Source organism: Heliangelus exortis, chromosome 6 (genome assembly GCF_036169615.1).
Source record: "Heliangelus exortis chromosome 6, bHelExo1.hap1, whole genome shotgun sequence".
Lineage (NCBI taxonomy): Eukaryota > Metazoa > Chordata > Aves > Apodiformes > Trochilidae > Heliangelus > Heliangelus exortis.
Window position 1 is genome coordinate 34,451,094 of NC_092427.1, and position 12,247 is coordinate 34,463,340.

The window sequence follows — 12,247 nt, forward strand, 5'->3', positions numbered from 1 at the left end:
AAGCAACAGGGGATGACTTCAGAAGCAGCCCAGGCTTTGAACAGACCTGAAATTAGTGCTTTCTGTTAGACCTCCTACTGTTTTTTGATGTGAAACTGGGAACAGGATGCATGATGCTCCTTTCTGGACAAGGGCTTTTACACCTTGGTGCAAGAGATGATTTGAGTAGCTGTTAAATGCCTAAAGCTCAGTTAAACAACATCACATAAACTCATAAAGAAAGAACCGATGAGGAAAGAGCAGAGTGTGAGAAAGAAAACACCCCCTTTCCAAAAGCACCTCTTGTGTCACAGCAATGCTGAAGGTGAGGCAGCAAACAGTAATGAGGTGAGGGAGTTTATTTGGCTGTGAAAAGGACACAGAGTCCCCTCAGGTGTGTGACACCAGCCCCTGACCTGCAGAGGCACCTGGGGGCTGGGACAGCTCCTGACAGCACAGCCCACAGCACAGAAGGGAGGGTGGGCACAGAGCACCCTTCTCCTGCTCCTCTGCTGAGTATATGATTTATTTGGGATTTTTGTACAAAAAGTCCAAAGCAGGCTGGTTCTAAAGGCAGGTGGAAAGAAGCTGCTCAATGAGATCAGACATTTGGAAGGACAACTGCTGCTGGGGTTTTTTTGGTAAGTTGTAATGCCTTTCTAAACAGCAATCATTGTGGGTGACTTAACTAAACCCACCCAGCATGGGAAATGTGCAAAGGAGTTTTAAGTTCAAGGGAAAAAATGCCTCCCTAAAAATTGTCTCATCAAAAGTTAAGCATTAGGGAAGTTTCTGGTCAGAAATGTGACTTGAGAACTTCTTTTTAACTTTTTCCTCTACAATTAACATTAGAAAATGCCTAGAAAAATAAATAACAAATTATAACTTCACTAAATATTTCTGTAGCTGAACATGTGGGCATCACAGCTCCTTGGCTTCTGTCTCCAAAGAGAAAGGAGAAGCAGAGCCCTGCAACATTTACCTGCAAATAGAGGACTAAGGACTCCTTGCAATAAATAAACATTCATTTTAAAAAGAAGCCCACTATATAGATAGAAACTGCAGTGCCACAGAGAACAGAATCCATGTGGGCAACTCCTTAAAAGAAACGTGCTGTAAAACTGAATTTATTAGGTCATTCAGCTGGGTAATTAACTGAAAAGTTATGATCCTCCAAGTTAATTTTAAACATTGTGTTAATTGCACATTGTGAGGTGAATGAAGTCATTGATTGGTTTGGATTAAAACATATAAATGTCCCAAATCAACTATATTTATTCCATTGTACTTACCTAATGATTTTCTTCAACTTTAGTTGTAGTTCACAATCAGGCCAAAATAATCTTAACTGTTATCCCCAAAAGACAACACTGACTAGAGAGGCTTTAAATTAGAGGAAAAACCAGAAAGTCCATGTGTATACTACAGCAGCTTCAGCTCTGAAATACAGCAATAATTGCTGTGTAACTGAGTTATTCCTTCTTTGGATCTGGGTCTGGGACCAGTTTTATTCTGGTGGGTGATCATAGGGATCTCTCCAGTGAAATATTTAACCTTAGGAGTTAAAATATTTTTTTTTCCTAATTAAAATGTGAAAAATATTCCCTTTCTGCATTAACTTCCCTGCATTCTGTGTCTCTCCAGCTTGAGATATCAATCACTGCACAAAGAGAACCAAAATTCTGAAGGCTTCTAAGGTAGGATAAAGGAAAATTAATTAAGATAAATGTAACAGAAGATGTTGTGGTGTAAGGGTTTGTTCTTATGAGGTTTTTAAAACAAAATCTGTGACCTGACTGAACTTCAGGTCGTGTTCTACTGCTCAGCTCCACTCAGCACTGGTATTTCCAAGCACCTGGAATTCTGTTAGGAGCAATGAAACCTCTCCCCCTCCTCCCTGGCAGCAGGGGGTTGTGTCTCACACCTGCCAGCTGCTTGCACTGCAGGAGCAAAGACAGAAGCCCCACAGAAATCAGACCCTTGCAGGATCAGCAATATGCAGAAAGCCTTTGCAATTCCATCTGAAGTGCAAATTCCTGCACAAATAGGAGGTTAATTGAAGAGACTTTTGTTCCCCCAGGCAGCTGAGGTTGTAGCCTACCTGGATGTGTTTGAGCACGACTCCAAAAATTAGCCAGAATTTATGAATTTCTTATTTTATGGATTATTCTGTAAATTAAGGTGAAAAATGGGTATCTTAAAGTGTTGCAAAGACCACATTTACCACTATATGGGAAAATGCTGATGAAATATGATCTGTGTATTTCATGCTTTAGCAGTTTTGGTTTTCTCTTTAGTAGCTCAAATCACAAGTATTATAAATGGGCAAGACTCTTCACCAGCAGCTTTTTCATTTGGTTGAAAGAAAACTGGCTAAAAGTGAGATAAAATTTTGACCCTCAGGTCAAAGCAGGTTTACAAAGCTTTTAAACAAACTACTTCCCCAGCATGCCTATTAAAGTTATGGCTTGGAGCAGATAAAAGCTGTTATGAAAACCCCAACTATAGCCACTGCTGCTGAAAAACCATCTTCAAAAACTAAAATCTGATTATTATAACTTTACTTTGTGGTAGATCCTCTTCTGGTAGACAGGGTCAACAGCTGGCTCTTAAATGCTTGGAATGTAATGTTTTAATAAACAGAAAGCTAATACTTAAATCAACAATTTTATAATTTAAATCTTTATTCACTCTGGTTGATCCTGTGAAGTACTTAATAATCTTACTTGCTATTAGAGAGGATGCTCATCAAATTGCTGGATAATTTTTTTGAGATTAGACCCAGCTACAGAAATGATCTTGAGTTAGATTCTGTACCACTTAAACAAGAGAAACAATTCTGAGAAGACAAATCTGCTAACATGATTTATCCAGCAAAAGTGCTTCAAGAGCAAATTATTCTTCTTAGCAATCCCCTTAGTGCAGCTGGATGTCTGGTGTTTGGGGTTGCTTTTTTTCCTTCCCCTGATACAGCTAAGCCTTTGCTGCATCATCCTGTGTGAAAGAAGCTTCCCAACTGCTGCTCTTGCAGCTTTTCTTTACCAGCAGCTTGTGTGGGTCACATCCTGACCAGTGCTTTGCTTTTGCCCTCTGCTGCATCCCCAGCTGGTTCCATGATTTTGTGCACTACAAGTGAGAATCTGCTTTGGTGTTCATCTGACCCTGAGAATTTTTGAGTTTGTCCCTTCCTGACTTGCTACATCTCAGCAGCTCATGTGGTGATATAGAATTTATCCTAGGAATATTCTTTTTATCTCTGTCCTCATTAGCACCACAATGAAAACCATGTGCTTCTCCATGTGTGGTAAATGCTTCAAAGGAATCTCTGCTAATAAGTGCTAAAGATTTGATTAATTAAGCCCAGAAAATTCTCCAGACTGTACATGGAAACTTTGCATCTCTTACCTCAGGCTCTCTTTAACACAGTGTTACTAATAGTGAACCCTCAGACTGATACTGAAATGGATTCCAAACTGCTTTAAAAAGGCAGATATAAAAAAGTGAGGAGGAGGTGAGAGCACATACTAGAGTACAGAACTGTGTGAATTAAAAGGATCCCTCAACCTCAAAGTGTTATTCATCCAAATCTCTTGTACTGGAAGCTCCTTGGAAAAGGAAATGCCTCTGCTTTGCTTCATCTTGGATGGAATAGTAAATAAATAATCATTGCAGTTTCTAACAGATGTGACATTGAGCTTGACAAACTGCATAGTGAATCAGCAGTAGAATCAAGGACAAAATCTAAGTCTGTCCCCAAGATGAATTTGCTGAGCTGCTGCTCTTTTGCCATTGTGTATCTAGAGCATTGCCTTAAAATGCTGAATTCTTTAATATTACATTTACAGATACAGGTTTTTAATAGCAAGACACCTGTGTACCAAGGTATTTTGGACACGGGTGAAAGTAGTCTCTGTTATAACAATTTTCTATATAAATAGTTGTGCTTTTTGAGTCTTAAATCACTTTTTATCTGGTGGTAACACTACATCTGGATGTAAAAAATGACCTGGCTACTCACTACTGTCAGCATGAAACATGTTTTGAACTTTCTCAACGAGGTGGTGAAAAATATTTCAGAAACATTTTTCTGCCTTACCAAGTAGAAAAATAACATTAGGAGAATGAGATTACACAAAGGAAACAACCTGGCTGTTACAGGCTGGAGTAAATACTGAGTTTTGTCTGTGCTGGAGTCCAATAAACTAAGATTGTAGCAAGCTGGGAAGTGTTCTCAGGGCTGCTGCTGTATGTAGTTCTCTTAACCTCCAGAGCAGTAAAACAGGAGTGAGTTTGCATGTTATTAATTTTGAGAAAAGCTGCTGTGTGCATGCTTACCTGCTCGGACCCCTTCATAGAAGTCATGGCCTTGCTGCAAAACAAAAACCCCAAGCTGTGACATGAGTGATTCTATTGAACCCAACTTCCCCTATCCCTCTTCTGCTTGAAATACAAGATCTGCTGAAATCCCACTTGTCCTGTTCTCATCTATATCCTCATAAATTCAGGCAAAGGTCTTCACTGATCAGCCAACTTTTATCCAGTGCAAACCCTTTCAGATTTTTCTTAGGAGTTTTGAATGATGGAGACTGAGATGTGTGGGATCAGAAAATGTCCAAGAGGTCAGTTTTAGGGAACTGCAATGTATTCTGCTCACTTGAAGTACTATGAATGCTGGAAACATACAACTATATTTTATAGATGTAAATATAATATTTAAAGCCCTAAGGATGCTTCACTAACAATGGAGCAACAACATTATTTTCAGGAAAGCTGTGGCAAGGATACTGTCAGGCACTACAACATGAGTTATATACATTACATATATTTTCACTCATGCTTTTTTTTAAAAGCATTTACTTTAGCACAAATCATTTAATCAGAAGATAAAATGTACCAAAACTGGTAATGAGGATGCCATGGGGGAGTTTTATGAGGTGTTTGTACAGATAATTCAGTCAGTAACTCTGATCACTTTGTCAGATATTACCTGAGTATTCAGCCCTGACTACAAATGACCCTAAAATACCTCTTTTTCTTCAAAAAATGCATCCCATCAGTCCCGAGAGGCAATGATACACAACTGTTCCCATCTTGCTGATGGCAACTGAGAACTACAGAATTTAAATGGGGACCTTGTTCAAGAATGCCAGCTTAAAAATTATGGTCCAGATACAAAACTTTCCACATTATAACATGATAACAGTTTTCTTTATGAAAGTCCTCTGCCACTCCCATCTGACTCACATAAATGTAGTCTCCAAGCTGCATGTAAGCACATGGAAGTGGAACAAAGAAAGTGACAGCCTAACAAACAGGGAGAAGATGATTGAAAAATGACAATCTATAAATTGTGAGCCCTGGGTGTGATCTGTTTAAAATTTAACCTCTGGCAGACTTGCTGCCCCTCTGTGGCTGCAAAGAGACAAAGGGCTCAGCTGCTTACTCACCATGCATGCTTGGCTCAGCCTGTACTCCATGGTGAGAACCTCTTGTAAGCTCATGGAGGCTCCTTCTCTGAGCTGTCTGAGAGTTATCTTCAAGGATGTGGGTGACATCTTATTAAGGGTCTGGAGAAGATATTCACAATTATTGTTCTTCAGTTTAGGTACATTTGTATGTCTGTCTTTTTTGCATTTTAAACTTTGTAAGGTAAAATGATTCTTTGTAAGGTAAATTCTTCCCCCCAAGCTCATCATGTGATACCCCCTTCTCCTGCTCCCTCCCACCAGGCTGTCATTTAGTGAAGTTGCCTGCATAAACTTTTACCAGCAAGACCTCTGGGACCTGTGCCATCACCTTCAGAAAGCCTAGAACTTCAAAGGTCACACCATCTATGATCAAATTACTAGCCAGAGAATCTAATGCAGCTTGAAATCCCCTTCCAAACATTCTTGTGAGAAGTGAACCCACGTGTTACAAGCTCTTACACTCCATTTTTAAATATCACTTCTGTAGCCTGAATGGTTCTGGGATGCACTGATATTGTTGCTGATATTAGTGCTGGGCAGCATTTTAGTTTTATTTGGCATGATGGCAAGAATGGTGAGATTAGCCACAAACTTTAAGTAGCTGCTTTATGGTCATCCACAAAGAGTGCAAAATACACCAAGAAGAAAACTGTGAAAGAAAAACTTAATTAAAAAAAAACTTATTAAAAGAATTGTAGCATGAAAGTACATTTGGCCAGGCTTCTTGTCTGGGATCCTGCATTAATTCAGCTTTCTGCTGGCAGGAAGCCTGAAGGTCTTGTCTTCCTCTTCCTCTTGGACCTACAGGCTATAAATATTATGCAATGGACAGGATCTGTTTAAGGCACACAAACAAATGCTGAAAATCTGGCTCTTGTGACTATCCTTCACTTAACAGCATGTCTGTAACCAGCAGGGAGAAGTGGGGAGAAAGACAAATACCAACTTAAGACAACTTTAAAGCTTTCAGGGTTGTGGGGGAAAGGAGCAAAATCTCACTGTTGCTGATCTTTTTTTTTTTCTCTAACCAAGACTTTTTCTTCCCTGTAAACCCAACTAAAAGCTCTATTATTCCCAGCCCAATAGGCATTTCCTGGTAATTAGGACATTTTTCCCACTACTGAAGAGTGGCAGATGGTGAGCTTTGCCTCTTAATATTATTTTCATTGCAGACATTTGATTCCTTACCCACAGACTGAAATGGCAGGTTTCCAGTCATCAACATTAATGTGTTTTTCTGGCTCCCAATTACTCTTCATCCCCCTCTAGACACCAGCTGATACAGCAGTGACCCATTTTGCCCAGTTAAGCTGGAAAACACCAAGTTGCTCTGCAAGGAAGAGGCTGTTCCACAGTACCTTAAAGGCACTGGGTCTGTCATTCTGTTACTTGCATGTTGACCACTTTGCTTGAGAGAGAAGTTCATTTAGAAAGCTAATGCTGGCTCAGACTTTCAGGGTTTCCTGAGTTCTGATAAAGCTCTCCAGCAAGGAGCTGCCTTTCAGCAGATAAAGAAACCAACTGTGCCTCTAATTACATCCCTATGTAGGGTTTGGGTGGCAACTCTTGAGTGCAGCCCTTATATCTCTTATTTCTTTTGCTGGCTTTACCTTTGAACTGGGCTTTTTCTCCTTTGAGTTTCACAGTTTGTCATCTAGATGAAAAAAAGTCTTTGCTCAAAGCAGGTTAAATGGTGTCTGGCACAATATTGCCAGATGTTTCCCTGGATGAGATGGCCATGGCAAGCTCCTTCTGGCCAAAGGAAGCACTGAAACAGGGCAGATCTGGAAACAGTACTTAACCAGCCTAGTGCAGCCAGCAGCTGCTTTATCTTGGCATATCAGTGAAGCTGAAGGTGGAGGAGGCACTGCCATAAATCAAGCTGAAGGAAAAGGAGCTAGGAAAGAAAATGGGTAGGTGTAGTTACAGAAAAATGAGTCACTGGTGGATCTAGAAATAAATTCTCTGTACAAAGAGGAGGAAAGGATGAGTGTGAGGGAACGAGCCTGAATTCAGAGGAGCTATAGGATAGGCTGAAGTGGGGAGTACTAAAATGCAAAGAAGTCTTCATAGAAGTATTTTATATCCATTCCATTAACTTTGAGATCATCTTGATTTCAACATAATGATCCTAAAAACTACAAGATGAACTTGCAATAAACCCAAATTCCAGTAAGCTACTATTAGAAGGTGACCACATTAATTGGCACTCAGTGGAGTTCCTTACACAGCTAACTGCTGGAATAGTGGCTGCCTTTTGTCTCCAAGGCCCATTGAGGTTTCTGACCTGAGCTGTTTAGGGTCCTTGAGTTAAAACAACCAAAAAACCTTCCCAGAGGTCCAGAGTTCCACTTCCCTTGCAGGAGATGAAACCACCCATCACTTTACTTTCTAAAGTACCCAAGTGTGTGTTTGTCTGCAGCAAGCAAGGGTGCTGGGTGAGCTTTGACAAAATATGAGTATCCAAGCCAATCATCCCAGGGAAGATGCTCAAGGACAGATGTATCACTCTCTTACTGGTCAGAAAGCATCTTTACTTGAATTCCACATGAGCCAGACACCATCCAGCTTCATTCCTGTAATTTCTCTTCCCCACTTGCTGCACATCCATTTAATATTTCAGGATCCAGCAGATCTGGAGGAGGTGCCTTGTAAATCTCAGTCTCTGCAGTGTCCTGCATGCTACACTGGATGTCATTCAGTAAAAATGAAGGCTATTAAATCATGAAGTGTCAGTGCTCAGAAGAGGCACTGTCCTGCCATAAAAAAGCTGTAAGAAAGCACCATGTGAGAACAAAGTGAAACACTGAAGGCTTTTCAGGTTTTGACCCCACATGCTTATTTTATCCAATTAGAAGTGGTACTTCTGTCACTCAGATTAAAGCTTTCTGGCTCGTGTAAATCAAAGCAAAAAGTAAACAAAGTAATGCTATAAAGTAAAAGGTTTAGAAACTATTTTACTGAGTTCAAATAGTGTGCTGGTATTCTATCTTTTTATCTGTTTGTAAGTGGATTCAAAATGTGATTTAAATCACGGAGCCATTCTCAAGTAGAATTTTGATGACTTTAAATTATTCTTATTAATGCAAATCACATTAATATCAGATAATGGGACAGCCTGCCAAGGAAGCATGTTTGAAACTGAAAAGCAGCAATAGATAGAATGGAACAGGATGCCTTGGACTGCATAGCTCACAGCACAGAGGGGTTGAAGCAGATGGAGTGGTTCCATTTTATTAACATTAAAAGGAACTGGTACATCCAAGGTGTTCCCCCAAGTCTTTGCCTTTGCCAGGGCTTATTCCATGAGCTTCCTGGTACATGATATAATACAGAGAACAAAGAAAATAAATACAAACATTGGTGCTACTGACCCCTTTCTGGTTTGTATCATGTAATGTATGCATCAGTTGAATGTGCTGTTGTTGTGCCTGTACCTGCACACTACACACAGGGACAGGAAAATGTCACCCAGGGACACAGTCTTGGTACTGTGGTACCATTGATGAGGAAAATGATTTGCTCCACACAAGTCACCAAGCTGCTGTCAAGGATAATGCCTGATCATCTCAGACCTTCACACTTTTGCTCTGGCCAGTTCTCTGAGCTCTGCTCCATCAAGCAATGTGACAGCAGTTGCTTGGGTGCTCTGTAGGGCTCTTAAAATCCTCAGCTGCCAGGGGGCAAGCTGTCACTCTTCCTCCAGCTACAATTTAATTACAGTTCTGCCTCCCTAGTAAAACAAAACCTCCACTAAAACTGGCATGAAAGCCAGATTTATACCTGAATCCCTTTTGGATTTTTTTCTCTCACAAATGCATTTACTGTCTTTAGTTCTGTGGAACTTCTCAGAGGAGAAATTACATAGAATCCTAGAACTGGCTGGGTTGGAAGGGACCTCAGAGATTATCAAGTCCAACCCTTGATCCACTCCTGCTGCAGTTCCCAGCCCATGGCACTGAGTGCCACATCCAGGCTCTTTTGAAATATCTCCAGGGATGGAGAATCCACCCCTTCCCTGGGCAGCCCATTCCAATGGCTGAGCACCCTCTCCACAAAGAAATTCTTTCTAATGTCCAACCTAAACCTCCCCTGGCACAACTTGAGACCTCTTGTGCCCTCTTGTCTTGCTGAGAGTTGCCTGGGAAAAGAGCCCAACCCCCCCCTGGCTCCAACCTCCTTTCAGGGAGTTGGAGAGAGTGATGAGGTCTCCCCTGAGCCTCCTCCAGCCTCAACACCCCCAGCTCCCTCAGCCCTTCCTCACAGGACTTGTGCTGGATCCCTTCCCAGCCTCCTTGCTCTTCTCTGGACCTGCTCCAGCACCTCAATCTCCTTCCTGAGCTGAGGGGCCCAGAACTGGACACAGGACTCAAGCTGTGGCCTCCCCAGGGCTGAGCACAGGGGCAGAATCCCTTCCCTGGACCTGCTGGCCACGCTGTTCCTGAGCCAGCCCAGGATGCCATTGGCCTTCTTGGCCACCTGGGCACACTGCTGGCTCCTGTTCAGCTGATCATGAACATATCTGATCCTACTGCTTTGCACAGAATGTGTGCAAACATGTCTGAAACTTACATGCCATTCACAGTAATAAGCCTTACACCTACTAAAAAATGTGGAGTGTTTGGGATTTCTTCCCCCATAAGTTTATGTATGGACAGAAGGAACTCATTAACATCTCTTGATCACAATGGAAAATTGTTCAGGGACATCTGTAACCCTCAAGGATGGTCTTTCATTCACTGATCATAAGAAAGAAAAAAGCTGCTACAAAGTCCTATTAAAGACATGAAATAAGAAAATCAAAGAGGCAGCAACATAAGAATTTTGTTTCAGACATTAAAAAAAAAAGTTACACAAAATTGTAACTTTTAAATATATTATGTAGTATTAAATTCTAAATTTAAAATATGAAACAAATGTATTCCCTTAAACAAAAAGAAATGAGTTTTGATTTTTTTTATATACTCTTTAGAAAATGGGGATATCTGAGGCTATAGATGAAGGAAGCAAGTTGAACAGGTCTGGGTAACCAGACCAAGTGTGGCAGAACAAACTATCTGGTTCTCATCTTTTAGTACCAAGGCACTTCCAGACTTCTTGCATCTTTTCTGGTAGAAATTATTTTGACCAAAGCACCCCTTAAAGCCTACATGCTGTTTTTAAAAGTTCCACAAGGTCTGATTATGCTTTAAAGTATCAAAAAGTTGGGTGTAATTCACTTAGGAAAAGCTATATATAATAGTTTTATTTTTTCAACTTCCACTGAAGCTAATCAATGTAATATCCCTATGGAATTATATTAATTTTACAAAATCTACAAAGAAAATACAAATGTTTTGAAATTCAAATCCTATAAATACATGAGCCACCAAAGGTGACTGCTGCTAACATGCTATCAAACTGTCTCAACATACCTTACTGTAATTAATTTTCTTGCTATTAATAACTATTTATAACTAATTATTCAGTAATTAACTGAATCATAGAGCCTGTATAGTTTGGGGGAAAACCATGGTGCTAGCCCATGGCAGAATTCAGCTCCACAAACACATGACATAATTATTCTGCTCATTTAACTACTTTATACAATGAAATTTGACTAAAAGTGGGTGAAAGAAACCCAAATCCCTACCTTTCACTTCCATTCAGTTTTGCTTTTGTAATACATACACTGCATTTCTTGAAGAGCACTGGTTGGCAAAAAACAAATATTAAAACTTCCTTTCTCACAGACTGTTTTGAGTGTTCCAGTGGCAAGTTGTTAAATCTTTTTAATTAAAAAAATAAACCAAAAATGTATCTCTCTGAGACAGGGTGCATAATGATAATGACATTTCTGCTCAAATCAATGTCCAAAGACAATGGATGCTTTATTTTATTACAAGAGCAGGATTTCTTCTGTGAGCTGTAACCAAAGTGAAAATGAAGCTTTGGTTGGAGAAATGCTGTTTTCCATCCAATTGTAGGCAGTATTTTAATAGCTCTAAGACAAACTTTTACAAGGCACCTGAATACAGATAATTCAAAGGAAAAAGAGCAATTGCACATATTGCTTATGAGTGTAAGTTGCTTCTTGCTTTGGAGGCTGAAGTGTGTGTTAAGTGTGTGGTATTACTGTGTATTTTTTGAGTAGGGACTACAATCAGCATTCAGAAAGACATTAAAAAGATTAAAAAAATACTCTGTGATGATCTGTTTACCCAAGTGAGATATCTGGAACAGAAAAAAATGAACAACACTTTTCTGGCACTGTTCTACCTCAACCCAAGGAACCTTTGTCACCCAGAACCCCCTGAACCTGCAGAGGGGAAAACAAAGGGATTTTGGGTTTTTGGTTGGTTGGTTGGGTTTTTTTACTAGATGACAATTTCATGCAACATCTGATGGTACCATATTGTGTGGTTTTACAGAGGACTGTTCTTGTCTGAGTAGAACTTCTGACAATCCCACAGGACAATTTATGTGAGAACCTGAGGATCTCAGCTTAGTGTCCTACTGAAGTTCTGTAGCATTAATTATATTAATAAAGTGACTGAAGTTTGCCCCATGATAAAGTACAGAACCAGAGTTCAGATTTCTAACAAAAATAACACAGAAGACATTACCTCTAGCTGCTTAGTGGCAAAAGGAGACCCATCTTGCTTCAATCTTTTAAAAATTTCTTCCATGCTATTTGCTGAAAAAATGCTAAAAGACAAAAAACAGATAAATGAAGGAAATGCTTCAGCATTCCTCTTCCCTATGAAGTGCCATTAAGACAACTTGGAAACCCAGCACATAACTGGGTGATTTTTATTTTC

At 40.1% G+C, this 12,247-nt stretch overlaps 1 protein-coding gene across 1 annotated transcript in view; it reads right to left on the reverse strand.

Annotated features, from left to right (window-relative positions):
- Positions 1-12,247, reverse strand: part of HIBCH (3-hydroxyisobutyryl-CoA hydrolase) — a 39,237-nt gene that overhangs the window by 2,440 nt on the left and 24,550 nt on the right. The window contains exons 11-13 of the mRNA XM_071747811.1: positions 12,053-12,134; positions 5,427-5,546; positions 4,315-4,348 (exon numbers count right to left, since the gene is read on the reverse strand). Of these exons, the coding sequence (XP_071603912.1) occupies positions 4,315-4,348; positions 5,427-5,546; positions 12,053-12,134 (236 nt within the window). The remainder of the gene's footprint in view (positions 1-4,314; positions 4,349-5,426; positions 5,547-12,052; positions 12,135-12,247) is intronic.